The 17322-nt window shown below is 38.3% G+C and overlaps 1 protein-coding gene across 1 annotated transcript in view; it reads right to left on the bottom strand.

Moving 5' to 3' along the window:
• LMLN (leishmanolysin like peptidase) overlaps positions 1-17322 on the bottom strand; it is a 74670-nt gene that overhangs the window by 27842 nt on the left and 29506 nt on the right. Inside the window, exons 10-12 of the mRNA XM_040621358.1 lie at positions 16741-16848; positions 13245-13321; positions 2773-2883 (exon numbers count right to left, since the gene is read on the bottom strand). Of these exons, the coding sequence (XP_040477292.1) occupies positions 2773-2883; positions 13245-13321; positions 16741-16848 (296 nt within the window). The remainder of the gene's footprint in view (positions 1-2772; positions 2884-13244; positions 13322-16740; positions 16849-17322) is intronic.

A 17322-nucleotide genomic window follows, 5' to 3' on the forward strand; every position in this document is an offset into this window, starting at 1 on the left:
CTACAAAACACCTACAACTAACATTATACTTAATGGTGAAAAACTGAATGTCTCCCCCTCCATTGTGGTCATGGCTTTAAAAACTCAACAGAGCCAAAATGTTAATTGTGCTAAAATTGATATATAGGTTTAACACAATTCATAGAAAAATCCCAGCAAGATTTTTTTGTAGACAAGGTTATTCTGAAACTTTTATGAAAGGCAAAGGAACTAGAACAGCTAAGACGATTTTGAAAAACAATAAAGTGGGAAGAATCAGTTTACCCAATTTTAAGACATAGTATAGCCACAGTAATCAAGGACTGTGCAGTATTAATGGAGTGACAGACACATAGATCAATGGAACAGAAGCGAGAACCCAGAAATAGACCCATATAAATACACCCAACTGACTCTTTGACAAATGGAAGAAAGCAATTCAAGAAAAGAAAGACAGCCTGAATGGTGCTGGGGCAATTGGACATCCATACACGAAAAAATGAACCTGACCTAAGTCTCCCACTTGATACAAAAATTAACTCAAAATGGATCCCAGACTGCAATATAGTACATAAAGCAATTAATTTTTAATTAATTTTTGAAAAAAAAATACAAGAATATCTTTGAGGGGCGCCTAGGTGGCGCAGTCGTTAAGAATCTGCCTTCAGCTCAGGGCATGATCCAGAACGCCCTGATTGAGCCCCTGATTGAGCCCCGCATCAGGCTCCTCTGCTAGCAGCCTGCTTCTTCCTCTCCTACTCCCCCTGCTTGTGTTCCCTCTCTTGCTGGCTGTCTCTCTCTGTCAAATAAATAAATAAAATCTTAAAAAAAAAAAAAAAGAATAGCTTTGAGATTTAGGGCTTTGCATTGCCTTGACATTGAAAGTACGACTCACAAAAGTACATACTGATAATTTGGACTTCGCCAAAGTTAAAAACTTTTGCTCTACAAAAACCCTATTAAGAGAATAAAAAGAAAAGCTACAGTTCGGAGAAAATGTGTGCAAACCACATATCTGACAAAGGACTAGTATTTTGAATATATAAAGAACTTTCAAAACTCAACAGTAAAAAAAACAAACAAACATAAACAAAAGCAAACAATCCAATGAGAAAATTGGCATAAGACATGAAGAGTTATCTCATTAAAGAGGATATACAGACATCAAATAAAAACATGAAAAGATATTTAACATCATTAGCCGTTAGGGAAATGCAAATTAAAACCACAATGAGATATCACTACTATCTTTCAGAATAACTAAAATAAAAAATAGTGACATCAAATGCTGACAAAGATGTAAAGAAACTGTTATCACTCATACATTGCTGGTAGAATATAAAACGGTATAGTCATTCTGGAAAAGAGTTTAGCAGTTTCTTAGAGAACTAAACTTGCAACTACCATATGACCCAGCAATTACACTCCCTGGCATTTATTTTGGAGATATGAAGATTTATGTTTACACAAAAACCTGTACACAAATGTTTACAGCAGCTTTATTCATATGAGCCCCAAACTGGAAACAACCTAGATATCCTTCAACATGTGAATGCTTAGGGTACCTGGGTGGCTCAGTCTGTTAAGCAGCTGCCTTCAACTCAGGTCATGATCCCAGGGTCCCGGGATCAAGTCCCGCAGTTGGGCTCCCTGCTCAGCAGGGAGCCTGCTTCTCCCTGTACCCCTCCCCCATGCTCGTGATCTCTCTCTCTCACTATCTCTCTCAAATAAATCCATATGAATGCTTAAACGAACTGTGGTACATCCGTATCATGGAATATTATTCAGCCATTAACTTGAGCAAACTCTGATATACACAACAACCTAGATGAATCTCCAGAAAATTATGTGGAATGAAAAAAGCCAATCCCAGAAGGTTATATTCACTATGAATCAATTTATATAACATTCTTTAAATGGAAAAATTATAGAAATGAAGAAGAGATCAGTGGTTTCCAGGGGCTTAGGAGGGGCTGGAGTGGGAGGGAAGAGGGTATGTCTATAAAATGGCAACATGAAGGATTCTTGTAGTAACTGAAATGTGCTATGTATCTTGGCTGTGTTATTGAACTATAGTTTTTACGAGATGTTACTGATCAAGAAAACTGGATAAAGCGTACGTGGAATCTTTGTATATTTCTTCAAAACTGCATGTGAATCTATGATTATCTCAAAATAAAAAGTTAAAAAATATATATTAATGGGGCACCTTGCTGGCTCAGTCCATGAAGCATGAGGCTCTTGATCTCAGGGTTATGAGTTCGAGCTCCACCTCAGACATAGAGCTACTTAAAAATACATAAATATATATGCATAAACATATGAATGTGTGTGTATGTGTATTCCCCGAACTTGAAGAATGTATTTTTAAAAAGTTTGCTAGGTCGTTTTGATATTCACCCAGATTTGAGAACTATTATTCAAAGTATCTTCATGTTTTTGGATACTGAATCAACAGCTGCATCTATGTTTACGAGTGCATTCTCTGAAGAAAACAGTAAGAATGATAGCATATGCAAAAATTTTATAATATATAATTTATTAATTATAAACTAAACAGAAATGCTTATGGTTCTCGCTCCCACATTGTAGATTCTTTTCATATATGATTTAAAACAATAATGTAGCTACTTATTCTATTATCATGAAGCACCATAGATATTCTTCTGTACATTTTGAAGTTGAACTGTTTAGACCACATTTTCAAAATAGTGACATTTGAGGTTCAGGATAAAGAACAAAATCAGAAATCAACCATGTTATCAAAGACATAGTGAGGAAATGTGTTCTTACTTTTGTTTCTGCTGGTCAATCCAGAATTTACAGCTCTTCCTGACAAAGTCACAGCCCATTCCTCGGCCCCAGTCTAACTTCTCGGCCATGCTGTAATTAGCCTTATACCAGCTGTGGAAATAATTCAAATAAAGCACTTTTTATCACTGTCATTTTAAAAACAACTCTAGCATACCAATTACAAATCTCGACAATGAGCAAACTAGGACCTCAAGATAGAGGAGCATTTACAAGTGAAGCCCTTGTACACAGGAACTGCTGCACAGAATCACCGTAACAAGGACAGGGAAACTTGTCTTAGGGTGAGGGTACTGTCATATTTGGGGAAAAAAAAATCAAAACCAAAATATGTTGTCACTGTAATTTTCAAAGATGAGAGAAGTCACAGAGTAGAAAATGGTTAAGGTGTGAGACAAAGGGATTAAGGGCGAAAGAAACAAAAAGAGAATGAGAGAAAAAGACGAGAGTAAACTGAGGAAGAAATAGTGGAATTACTAGTTGGATAAACATTACCTAATCTGATTCAGTTGGCCCTAGTTTCTTGCTTCTCTGGACTTGAATTTGTGATATTCCATCAATACAGGTTTTGCCTGTGACTAAAAATTACTCTATTATAATAAGACATGTAAATACTTTGTCTAATACTTTAAAAACATTCTAATTTCAGAAAAAGAAAACCCACATAGATTTGGTTTCCTGGCAAATTTAATCAAAGCCTAGGAGCCTACTTTTATTGGGTTTTCTTTTTTCTTCCTCTTTTTTTTTTTTTAATTTTATATATTTGAGAGGGAGAGAACACACAAGAGAGAGCACAAGCAGGGGGAGCAGCAGAGGGAGAGGGTGGAGCAGGTTCCCCACTGAGCAGGGGGCCCGATGTGGGACTAGATCCCAGGACCCTAGCTTCATGAGCTGAAGGCAGACACTTAACTGATTGAGCCACCCAGGCACCCTTTTCTTCTTTGTTCTTAATAACAAGATTAGTTTACAAAAATTATAAAATTACAAAAAATAATTTCTTACCTTTTAAAAAATATTTTATTTATGTATTTCTTTATTTACTGGAGAGCGAGGAAGCAAGCAAGCAAGTGCGCATGTGCGCGCCAGGAGCAGAGAGGGAGGGAAAGAAGGGGGGAAGAATCTTAAGCAGACTTGGTGTGAGCCCGAAGTGGGGGTCGATCTCACACCCCTGAGATCATGACCTGAGGTGAAACCAAGAGTCGATGCTTAACTGACTGAGCCACCGAGGTGCCCCAGTTTCTAACCTTTATGTATTATATCTTGTTCCTTTAGCATTACCAAATCAGTAAATAAAAACAGAGGCTCAAAGGCCCAGGGAATGACAAGAATTATTCCCTACATTCCAGCCACCTTCCCACAAAATCAAACACAAATAGAAATATGTGATCCAGCATCTTCAAAACCTTCTCCTTTTTTAACTTTAATTTTTCAAAGATTTTATTTATTAATTTGAGAGAGAGCAGGAGCAGGGGGAGAGGGAGAGGCAGAACCTCCCTGAGCAGAGAGCGTGAGGCAGGGCTTGATCCCAGGACCCTGGGATCATGACCTGAGCCAAAGGTGAACATTTAACTGACTGAGCCAGTCAGGTGCACCACCCCCCCAGGCCAAAAAAACCTTCTCCTTTTTTTTTTTTTTAAAGGACGGAACTCTCGGAGACAGAAACTGAAGACATGAATCTCAGCACTCCAATAACCAAAATGCCAGCAACCTCTGCAGCTATAATGTGACTTATGTTAATCAGCTAAGGTAGTATCACAGCAGGTCAAGTTGTCCAGATAGTACCAGATGCCTCATTGCACATTAGCAGTCATTTTAGTAGTGCCTAAGTTAGGCAGTCCTTCTCCCTACGGATAAAATGTAAAGTAATAAGATTCCCTTGAGAATTATCATATCTAGTACAGACTGAGTATAGAGCATAGTATCAGCACCATGTCACTCAATCACCAGGTAAGCACTCCAGCTACATTTCTTGAAATCTTTCTGATACCTTCTTTGCAGCTCTTCCTATACTATGAGTCAACAGTTATTAAGCACTTCTTTTTTTTTTTTTTTTAAGATTTTATTTATTTATTTGACAGAGAGAGAAACAGCCAGTGAGAGAGGGAACACAAGCAGGGAGAGTGGGAGAGGAACGAGCGGGCTTCCAGCGGAGGAGCCTGATGTGGGGCTCGATCCCAGAACGCCGGGATCACGCCCTGAGCCGAAGGCAGACGCTTAATGACTGAGCCACCCAGGCGCCTCGTTATTAAGCACTTCTTATATGGTAGGCACTTTAAAAAAAAAATTTTTTTTTAATATTTTATTTATTTATTTGACAGAGAGACAGCCAGTGAGAGAGGGAACACAAGCAGGAGGAGTGGGAAAGAAAGAAGAAGGCTCCCAGCAGAAGAGCCTGACGTGGGGCTCGATCCCAGAACTCCAGGATCACGCCCTGAGCCGAAGGCAGACGCTCAACGACTGAGCCACCCAGGCGCCCCGGTAGGCACTTTTTTTAATGGTAAGGCCACACCAGTGAATAAATAGACACAGGTCCTTCCTTCATGAAGATTATAATCTAGCGGGGAAGACAGATGTTTAAAAAAATTACAACTGGGATGAGTGCTATAGAGGTTACATATAAGGTGCTAATAGCAGCACATTAATAGGAAAATCTAAATTAGTCTGGGGAATTAGGAAAGATTTGTTCGAGGAGGCAACTTTAAGCTAAACCCAAAGGACGAGCACAAGTTAGCTGAGGGAGCAGGGGAAGCATTGGAAACAGAGTTTCTCAGTGGCATTAGAAAGTTGTGAAATCAATTTACTGTATCTTAACATTCATTTCTCTTTCTTTTAAATCAATAGAATAGAAAAAAAGGATTGCATTGCTGGTAGTAAGGTAAATATATTTCTAAGAACTTTGGCTCAGTTTCGTATACAATAGCTAATACCTGAGTTGGCACCTACATCTGCCAAACACTTTGCTAAGGACTTTACATGTATTAACTCATTAGAGCCCTCACAAAACTCTATGAGGTAGGTATCACATTTTATCCTTATTTTATGGAAGAGAGAACTGAGGAAAAGATACAGCAAGTAAATAGCAAAGATGGGCTTTGAATCTAGGATTCTGGCTTCAATGTCAGTGTGCTTTATAAAAAACTGAAACAATTTATATCCTAAAAAATTCACCCTTATAATGTGTATAATTCAATGTTTTTGTATATTCACAGAGTTGTACAAGCATTACCACTATAGGCATATCTCATTTTCTTACATTCCACTTTATTACACTTTGTAGATACTGCCTTTTTTGTTACAAATTGAAGGTTTGTGGCAACCTTGTGTCAAACAAATCTATTGGCACCATTTTTCCGACAGCATTTTCTATCTTCCTGTCTGTGTCATATGTTGGTAATTTTCACAATATTTTCAACTTTTTCATGATTATTATATTTGTAATGGTGATCTGTGATCAGTGATCTTTCATGTTACTATTGTAATTGTTTTGGGGCACCAGGAACCATACCCATACAACAATAAATATGTGTATTCTGACTGTTCCACTGACTGTTCCTGTCTCTCTCCCTTTCCTCAGGCCTTCCTATTCCCTGAGATACAACAATATTGAAATTAGGCCAATTAATACCCTCCAGTGGGGGCGGCTGGGTGGCTCAGTTGGTTAAGTGTCTGACTCTTGATTTTGGCTCAGGTCATGATCTCAGGGTTCTGGGATTAAGCTCTGTGTCAGATTCCGGACTCAGCGCAGAGTCTGCTTCTCCCTCTGCCTCTTCTCCTCCCTCCACTTGTGCTCTTCTCTCTCAAATAAGTAAATAAATCTTGAAAAAAAAAATACCCCATGGTGGACTTTAAGTGTTCAAGTGAAAGGAAGAGTCACAAGTCTCTCACTAAATCAAAAGCTAGAAATGATTTAGCTTAATGAGGAAGGCAGGTCAAAAGCTGAGATAGACCAAAAGCCAGGCCTCTTACACCAGTTAGCCAAGTTGTGAATGCAAAGGAAAAGTTCTTGAAGGAAATGAAAAGTGATATTACAGTGAATACATGAATAATAAAGAAAGTGAAACAGCCTTACTGCTGATAATGAAGAAAGTTTGAGTGGCCTGGTTAGAAGATCAAATTAACCACAACATTCTCTTAAGCCAAAGCCTAATCCAGAGCAAGGCCCTAACTCTATTTTATGAAGGCCAATAGAAGTGAGGAAGCTGCAGAAGAAAAGCTGGAAGCTAGCAGAGGTTGTTTCATGAGGTTTAAGGAAAGATGTCTCCATAACATAAAAGTGTAAGGGAGAGTAGCAGGCACTGTTGTATTAGCTACACCAAGTTATCCAGAAGATCTAGCTCAGACAAATAGTGAAGTGGCTACACTAAACAACAGATCTTCAATGTAGATGAAGCTTCTGTTGGAAGATGCCACTTAGGACTTTCACACCTGGAGAGTAGTCAATACCTAGCTTCAAATATTCCAGAGGAAGGCTGTCTCTCTTGTTAGGGGCTAATGCAGCTGGTGACTTGAAGTTGAAGCCAGTGCTCACTGACCATTCTGAAAATCCTAGGGCTCTTAAGAATTACACCAAATCTACTCTGCCTTTGTTCTGTAAATCGAACAACAAAGCCTGGATGACAGCATTATCTGTTTGCAGTATGGTTTACTGAATATTTTAAGCCCACTGTTGAGACTTGCTGCACAGAAAGAAATAAAAAAAAGATTCCTGGGGTGCCTGGCTGGCTCAGTTGGTAGAGCACATGACTCTTAATCTCAGGGTTATGAGTTCAAGTCCCATGCTGGGCATGGAGCCTACATTAAAAAAAAAAAAAAAGATTCCTTTCAAAATAGTACTGCTCACTGTCAATGCACCTGGTCACCTGAGAACCTGAGAGCTCTGATGGAGGTGGACAACAAGGTGAATGTTTTCATTCTGCAGCCCACAGATCAAGAAGTAATTGACTTTCAAGTCTTATTACTTAGGAAATACATCTCATAGGCTACAGCTGCCATATATAGCAATTCCTCAGATGGATCTTGGCAAAGTAAGTTGAAAACTTTTGGAAAGGATTCAACATTCTATGTGTCATTAAGAACATCTGTGATTCATGGGAAGAAGTCAGAATAGCAACATCAGCAGTTTGGAAGAAGTTGATTCCAACCCTCATGGATGACTTTGAGAGTCCATGACTCCAGGGGAGGAAGTAAGTGCAGATGTGGGGGAAACAGCAAGAGAACTAGAATTAGAAGTGGAGCCTGAAGATGTGAGTGAATTGCTGCCATCTCATGAATGGATGAGGAGTTGCTTCTTATGGATGAAGACAGAAAGTACTTTACTGAGATGGAAACTACTCCTGGTGCAGATGCAGTGAAGACTGTTAAAATGACAACAAAGGATTTAGAATATTACCTAAACCTATAGTTGATGAAACAGCGGCAGGGTTTGAGAGGATTGCTTCCAATTCTGAAAGAAATTCTACTGTGGGTAAAAATGCTACAAACAGGATCGCATGCTACAGAGAAGTCATTCATTAAAGGAAGGGTTAAACAGTGTGACATACTTCATTGTCTTCTTTTAAGAAATTGTCACAACCACCCTAACCTTTACCACCCGCCACCCTCAACAGCCAGCAACAATCAACATCAAGGCAAGACCCTCCAACAGGAAAAAGGTTATGACTTGCAGATTAAGAGTCTCTTATGGTTTGTCTCCCTCTCTGATTTCATCTTGTTTTATTTTTTCCTCTCTTCCCCTATGATCCTCTGTTTTGTTTCTTAAATTCCATGTATGAGTGAGATCATACAATAATTGTCTTTCTTGGGTTGACTTCTTTCCCTTAGCATAATACCCTCTAGTTCCATCCACATTGCTGCAAATGGCAAGATTTCATTTTTTGATGGCTGAGTAGTATTCCATTGTATATATACACCACATGTTCTTTATCCATCCATTCAATGATGGACATCTGGGCTCTTTCCATAGTTTGGCTATCGTGGACAAAGCTGTTATAAATATTGTGGTGCAGGTGCCCCTTTGGGTCACTACATTTGTATCTTTGGGATAAATACCCAGTAGTTCAATTGCTGGGTCGTAGGGTAGCTCTATTTTCAATTTTTTGAGGAACCTCCATACTGTTTTCCAGAGTGGCTGCACCAGCTCGCATTCTCATCAACAGTGTAAGAGGGTTCCCCTTTCTCCACATCCTTACCAACATCTGTTGTTTCCTAACTTGTTCATTTTAGCCATTCTGACCGGTGTGAGGTGGTATCTCACTGTGGTTTTGATTTGAATTTCCCTGATGCCAAGTAATATTGAGCATTTTTTCATGTGTCTGTTGGCCATTTGGATGTCTTCTATGGAGAAATGTCTGTTCATGTCTTCTGCCCATTTCTTGATTGGATTATTTGTTCTTTGCAAGCCATTCATATTTGAGTAGGATGCTCTTTTAGCCTCCATGTATTTGAGTTCTTTCCATATTTTCTCTTGTGATTGAGTTCAAGTTTCAAAGCAATGTGGTCTCAAAATATGCAAGGAATGATCCCAATCTTTTGGTACCACCTGAGACCTGATTTGTGACCCAGGATGCGATCTCTTCTGGAGAATGTTTCATGCGCACTTGAGAACAATGTGTATTCTGTTGCTTTAGAGTGGAATGCTCTGTATATATCTGTGAGGTCCATCTGATCCGGTGTATCATTCAAAGCCCTTGTTTCCTTGTTGACCTTTTGCTTAGATGATCTGTCCATTGCAGTAAGTGGGGTGTTAAAATCGCCTACTATTACTGTATTAGTATCAATGTGTTTAATTTTGTTATTAGTTGGTTTATATAATTGGCTGCTCCCATGTTAGGGGCATAAATATTTATAATTGTTAGATCTTATTGGACAGACCCTTCAATTATGACAATAATGTCCTTCCTCATCTCTTACTACAATCTTTGAATTTATTTATTTAAAAATTTTATTTACTTATTTGACAGAGAGAGAGTGTGAGCACAGGCAGAGGGAGAGGGGAGAGTAGCAGGCAGAGGAGAAGGAGAAGCAGGATCAATATCAGCAGTCAATCTCAGGACCTCAGGACCATGTTCTGAGCCGAAGGCAGATGCTTAACTGACTGAGCCACCCGGGTGCCCTACAGTCTTTGGTTTGAAATCTAATTTGTCTGATATAAGGATTGCTACGCCAGCTTTCTTTTGATGTCCATTAGCATGATAAATGGTTTTCCACTCCCCTCGCTTTCAATCTGGAGGTGTCTCTGGGTCTAAAATGAACCTCTTGCAGACAGCATATTGATGGGTCTTGCTTTTTTTATCCAATCTGATATCCTGTGTCTTTTGATTGGGGTATTTAGCCCGTTTACACTCAGAGTAACTATTTATTTATTTATTTTAAAGATTTTATTTATTTATTTGACAGAGAGAGAGACAGCCAGTGAGAGAGGGAACACAAGCAGGGGGAGTGGGAGAGAAAGAAGCAGGCTCCCAGCGGAGGAGTCTGATGTGGCTCGATCCCAGAATGCCAGGATCACGCCCTGAGCCAAAGGCAGACGCTTAACGACTGAGCCACCCAGGTGCCCCATCAGAGTAACTATTTAAAGATATGAATTTAGTGTCATTGTATTACCTATAAAGTTACTGTTTCTGTATATTGTCTCTGTTCCTTTCTGGTCTATGTTACTTTTGGGTTCTCTCTTCTCTTAAAGGATCCGCTTTAATATTTTTTGCAGGGCTGGTTTGGTGATCACAAATTCTTTCAATTTCTGTTTGTCCTGGAAGCTCTTTATCTCTCCTATTTTGAATGACAGCCTTGCCGGATAAAGTATCTTTGGCTGCATATTTTTCTCATTTAGCACCCTGAATATATCATGCCAGTCCTTTCTGGCCTACTAGGTCTCTGTGGCTAGGTCTGCTGCCAGTCTAACGTTTCTACCCTTGTAGGTTATGGACCTCTTATCCTGAGCTGCTTTCAGGATAGCCCCTTTTCTCTGAGATTTGCAAGTGTCACTATTATAGCTTGAGGTGTTGACCTATTTTTATTGATTTTGAGGGGCATTCTCTGTGCCTCCTGGACTTTAATGCCTGTTTCCTTCCCCAGATTAGGGAAGTTCTCAGCTATAATTTGCTCCAATATACACCTTCTGTCCCTCCCCATTCCTCTTCTTCTGGAATCCCAATTTTTCTAATATTGTTTTGCTTTACAGTATCACTTCTCTCTCACCCCCCCCCCCGTGATCCAGTAGTTGTTTATCTCTCTTTTTTTCAGCCTCTTTATTCACCATTATTTTGTCTTCTATATCACTAATTCTCTCTTCTGCCTCATTTATCCTAGCAGTTAGAGTCTCCATTTTTTATTGCATCTCATTAGTAGCCTTTTTGATTTTGACTTGATTAGATTTTAGTTTTTTTTTCTCCAGAAAGGGATTCTCTAGTGTCTGCTATGCTTTTTTCAAGCCCAGCTAGTATCTTTATAATTGTTATTCTGAACTCTAGTTTTGATATCTTACTTATGTCCATACTTATTAGGTCCCTGGCAGTCAGTAATGCCTCTTGTTCACTTTTCTTGAGGTGAGTTTTTCCATCTTGTCATTCTTACAGAAAGTGGTCACTTTTCTATTTGTAGAACTGCAGCAATTCTTTTCTTAGATCTCCAGTTGAGTTCACAGGTGTTCAGAATGATTTGATAGCTATCTAGCTGAACTCCTAGAACAAAAATCAGGTCTCCTATTCCTGGACTCTTTGATTCTAAGGGTTTTATAGTTTTAGGTCTTATATTTAGGTCTCTGATCCATTTTGAGGTAATCTTTGTACATCATATGTAGTAGGAATTTATTCTTTTGCATGTGGATATCCAGTTGTCCCAGCACCATTTGTTGAAAAAAATATTCTTTCATCATTGAATGGTCTTAATACCCATATCAATGTCTTTGCTCTTAACCATTATATATGTATGTGTGTACTTTGGTCATGATATGTACCTTTCTTACTGTGTGAGATGCTGTATGAAAAAAAAACTTCTAAAGAACATTTGTGAAAAGCCTTTGGGCAACAGAAAGGACCATTTAAAATGCACTGAGACAGATAAGAAAAAAACTACTATAGTAATCCAGCCAAAAATAATGGCTGCTTTGATAAAGGCAGTGGTAACCAAAGGGTAGACAGAATTCAGGGATATCAAAGAGCTAAAAGTCATGGAAGACTTTTGATTGACTGGATGTAAGAGGTGGGAAGAGGGAGTTGTCAAGGGTGATTCCCAGGTTTCTGGATGGATAAATAATAATGTTTTTTACTGGGAGAAGCAACTTAGTTAACCTACAGTTAAGTCTTGTGGATTTATGAAAGTTAATTTCCATGCAGTTATTTAGAAACATCTGGCCTTGTTACTGTTGTGTTGCCCCAGAAAATGGAAAAATACTATAAAAATCACCAGTGCCATGATTTCACTAGCAACTCACACATTCCACAGTGCTTCTGTAACCTACTGGTGTCTTAAAGAAACGAGCATTGTTTATAAAAGGGCTATAAATAGATTGTTAAACAGAGCAGCAGGACCACTTTTGCTGGCCATCACTTGCCCGAGAATAAGTGGGAAGAGTTATACCATTACTAAAAGAAATCCAGTGTTTTCTTCTTTCTTTTCAAAAATACGAATTTCCCAACTTGGTCCACTAAAAGCTATGAGAAGCAATGATAACCTAGTAGCAATGAACACAGTGCCTAGGTTGTGGTTTTTGTTTTGTTTTGTTTTGTTTTGTTTATAGGTAGGCGCCATGCCCAGCATGGAGCCCAACACGGGGCTTGAACTCATGACTCTGAGATCAAGATCTGAGCTGAGATCAAGAGTCAACCACTTAATCAACTGAGCCACCCAGACACCCATAGGTTGTGGTTCCAAAAGCTATTCTCCACTAAATGGAACCAGTGATCCTTGGAAGACTGGCTGACGCCCAGATCTAGGATAGGGTGTATGCCCATCAACCTGGTACATCCTGCTATACCAAAAAAAGGAAGGAAGGAAGCTATCAAAAACTAGTGAGTCTTGTCAAAAAGACTCAGGTGCCCACAAAGAAAAAGACTCCCATTGGAGTCATCTAAAAACAGTATTCTACTGCTTTACCAGAAAGTTCTACTGCTTTAAAAACCAAGAATCTACACATCATCAATTTCATTTACAAGTTTAAAAACTTGTTTAGATTAGTCTTTCCTTTATATTAGCACGGCCTCTACTCATTAGAAAATAAATCTTACAATGCCTGGAATTTTGATCTATACATTACTATACCTCAGGGCCTCAAAGATTTATTGAATGAATGAATGGATTTGGTACAGGTAAAGATAGACAACTGCACAAAATTCCAATATTTTACTTCAGTATAAAATGTATTTTCTTAAGCTAATAATCATTTCATCTTAATATTAAACTTAATATTCTTCTCATTTTAACAAACAATGCATATAATATTCTCACAGCTGTCTTACCCAGTGTCTTCCATTAATGCCAGAGTGATTCGAGAGAAGACTCGGTTCTGGGTGTGAGAACCAGTCATTGCTTCATTCTGAAAATCAACAGATTTTAAATTAGAAGACAGAAACTTCCAACAATTTCCATGATTATTTTGATGTATATATAAAATGTCTCAAGTGTGAGAGGCTGACTTATTCACTTTAAGTAGTGAAATACATAAGCCTTTTTTTTTTTTTTTTTAAGATTTTATTTGAGAGAGAGAGCACAAGCAGGGGGGGCAGTAGGCAGAGGGAAAAGCACGCTCCCAGTGGAGCAGGGAGCCAGATGCAGAACTCAATCCCAGGACCCCGGGATCATGACCTGAGCTGAAGGCAGACGCTTAACTGACTGAGCCACTCAGGCATCCCATAAGCCTTCTTTAGAATGACAACAATGAAGCTTAAAGAAAGATCTGCTTTCTGCCTTAAACATCTATATTGTGTACAATTTCCTAAAATGGCAGACAACCAGCATTTAGAACTCTGATGAAAATGAAGATAAGTATATGGAAAAATATGTAAAACTATTATGCTACATAGACAAAGTAAAATGAGTGGTTGAGACAGATGCCCATAAAATATTGGAAGAGATGGTTATTTGCCGAATTAAAAAAAAAATTCTCTTATAACCCTCAATCTTATGATCACAAAAATATACATTAATATGTAAAACAAGTATCACAGAATCATAGAATCAAAGGAGTTACATGAAGGACCTAAAATGTCATTGAGGTCTATTATCTACTCAGTCTTTTAATTCATATCCTAAAATTCCTACAACAGCTCTGATTAATCTTCAAATCCTTATGCTGAATGCTGGATGGTCACCTCAAGTACTTTAATATCATTTAAAAAAGTAGTTTAAGGGGGCACCTGGGTGGCTCAGTCGGTTAAGTGTCTGCCTGTGGTTAGGGTGTCTGCCTGTGGCTCATGATCCTGGGGTCCTGGGATCGAGCCCCACATCGGGCTCCCAGCTCAGTGGGGGGCCTGTGTCTTCCTCTCCCCACCCCCCACTTGAGCGCTCTCTCTCAAATAAATAAATAAAATCTTTTTAAAAAAAAGTAGTTCAAGAACACAAAGCAATCAGAGAAAGGGAGCTGTTAATGATATTAATACTCTCAAGTCTCTACTGCAGAGTAAATAAATTTTCATGTGTGACTAATCTACGGTTTTCTAATGGGAATCACTTGGGAAAACTGCTAAGGAAAATTTAAAAACTGAAATTCCCACGGCAGAAACAAATATAATGTGTCTTTCGTTAAGTTTCCATCACTATTGCTTTGTGGACACCTGGATAAGAATAGTCAGCACAAGCATTAATTTCACTCTTTTGTAAGCCACAGTTTAAAACTTCCCCATGTGCACTGACTCTTATGGGGATGTCCCCAACAGAGATCTGGAAGTTATGTCTATGGAACTGTTAAAAAAAAACATATATTAGTTACTATTTGGGACATCTAAGCTGGGCTGATTCTTCTAAGCTGGGCTGATTCTTACGCCCCTGTTATGGCCTTATGCTCCCGTATTTGAGCTGGAGTGGGGTGTGGGAGAAGCATGGATGATAGCGCCTAGTCTGCTGTGTGGAGCACAAGAGAAATGCCTGACTTCTGCCATGCTGTCATGTTGCACATTCTTTCTTGTATCCTTCCAAGTGAATCTTTTTTCAGTGTGGCCCGTTAGGTCTTGTGAGCTTGAACCTAAGAATACCCACTGGAATGCCACAGATATATTTGTATCACAGATATAAATAAATGCTCATCATAACATTTTAATTTTTTAATTTTTATTTTTTAAAAAGATTTTATTTATTTGAGAGCATGTGAGAGAGAGCACGAGCAGCGGGGAAGGGCAGAAGGAGGGGAGAAACAGCGTTCCCACTGAGCAGAGAGCCTGACGCGGAACTCAATCTCAGGATCCTGGGATCGTGACCTGAGCTAAAGGCAGATGCTTAACTGACAGAGCCACCCCGGTGACCCATCACAACATTTTTGTGTGAGGGGCGCCTGGCTGGCTCAGTCAGTACAGCTGTAAGTTCAAGCCCCACGTTGGGTGTAGAGATTACTTAAAAATAAAATCTTAGAAATAAAATAGAATAAAATTAAATAAAAATAAAATAAAAAATTTAAAACATAGTTGTTCATTAACACAGGACTGTTGTTACATTCATATAATACCATGTAGCTGTTAAATCATGTTGGTTTATAATGACTTTTCCCTAGATTTTCATATTTTTGCAATGGAGCAATAGCAGCTAAATATAAAGTACACTAAGACAGCTAAACACAGTGACAGAGGAATGCGCACGATGACCATTCACTCCACGTTCTTCTACTTGGTTCAATATGGGCAGAGGCTCTGTTTTATAAGTGGTTATTGTATGACTCCCTCTAATTTTATACATTTTACTCTTGCCCCCATTACTCAATTTATAGTTTCCCTTCCAACTACCATTGCTTTTTGTTGTTGTTTAAGGTAAAGAAAAATTATAGTAAATACAGGAGCTTATTTACTGGAAATATGTTTAAAATTGAGCTAGTACTTTTATTATGACTCACTGCTTTTGTTAGTGGTATGTTATTTGCTTTTCCCACGAGTCTTGTTATTTTTAGTGTCCAATCTTGAAGAGAGAGGTTTTTTAGGAAAGCATACTTGCATTACAGCAGGAGCCCTGTACTGCTCAGGAGGATGTCTAAGACACATTGTTAAGTGGGAAATAGTTGCACAAACGTGTGAATCCATTAGGAAAAACAAACTGTGTGTTGGCATGTGTATCTCTACATATATACAGCATTTCCAGAAGGATATACAAAAAACTTAAATAGTGATTACATCTAAAAGTGGATCTAGAGCGCTAAGGGGAAAAGGAACTTTAAGTCACCATATGTTTTTAGGTTTACATAGGGTCCATCTTATGGAAAAGAAAGGCAAGTGAGTGGAAAAGAGGAGGAAGACTTATTTTTAATGGCTGCCTATCAAACACTGGAGTTTTAAAAAGAGGAAGGGAGTTAACAAACAAACAATAAGCAAGGAGGTCAGTTAAGATTCATTCTAGTTCACTACTGACCTGAATGTATTAATGAGAAACTGCTTGTTAAGAGGGGGGAAAAAAGAAGAAAAAGAAAAACAGAAAAAAAAGAAAAATAAATAATTTTACTTTATAACCCATTATACTGTTTGAATAACTTGAATAAGAATTATTTTCATTAAAAAGAGAATTACTATTTTTTTTTTAAGATTTTGTTTATTTATTTGACAGAGAGAGACAGCGAGAGAGGGAACACGAGCAAGGGAAGTGTGAGAGGGAGAAGCAGGCTTCCTGCAGAGCAGGGAGCCCGATGTGGGGCTCGATCCCAGGACCCTGGGATCATGACCTGAACCAAAGGCAGAGGCTTAATGGCTGAGCCACCCAGGCACCCCAAGAGAATTACTTTTATTAAAAAATATGTTTAGCAAAATTTAAAAACAAACTGACCTCTAATAACCGCTTTTCCCAATGATTGAGCTCAGTGCCCATACCACCTTGATTTTCTAGTTCCATTCCCTCCAGAATCGGACAGTTAAAATGCTTTCGTGCTTCATCCTAAGAATCAGAAAAAAAAAAAAAAAAACCTCTACAGAAGTATGATAATGACAGATTCTTTATCTAATCTAATCTAAATATAAAAAGTAGCCATTAAAGAATTACTTTGGTGAGAAGTGAGAACATCTTTCAAAAATATGGTTTTTAATATAACTAAATAAAATATTTTGATACTATTACACTCTTCTTTGCTAGTAAATACTATTTCTCTTAATATTTTTTCCTCTATTTGAAGATTTTGGCTTTAAGTCACATATATTTCAAAAAGGCTACAGACTAACATGATTGCCATTTGTAACTATAACATCAACAATGTTTTTAATGAAGGTATAAACTGCTCTTAGTATAGATATAGTCTTTGAAACAAAAATAAGTTCTTCATTAGAATACAATTTTGCCCATTTGGTTTTTTCTGTCCTTTAGTTAGAAATTTCTAGTGATGGGAAATATCCCAAAAGCAGTGCAAAAGTTCAG

Source organism: Ursus maritimus, unplaced genomic scaffold (assembly GCF_017311325.1).
Source record: "Ursus maritimus isolate PB19 unplaced genomic scaffold, ASM1731132v1 scaffold_4, whole genome shotgun sequence".
In the NCBI taxonomy this organism is placed as follows: Eukaryota; Metazoa; Chordata; class Mammalia; order Carnivora; family Ursidae; genus Ursus; species Ursus maritimus.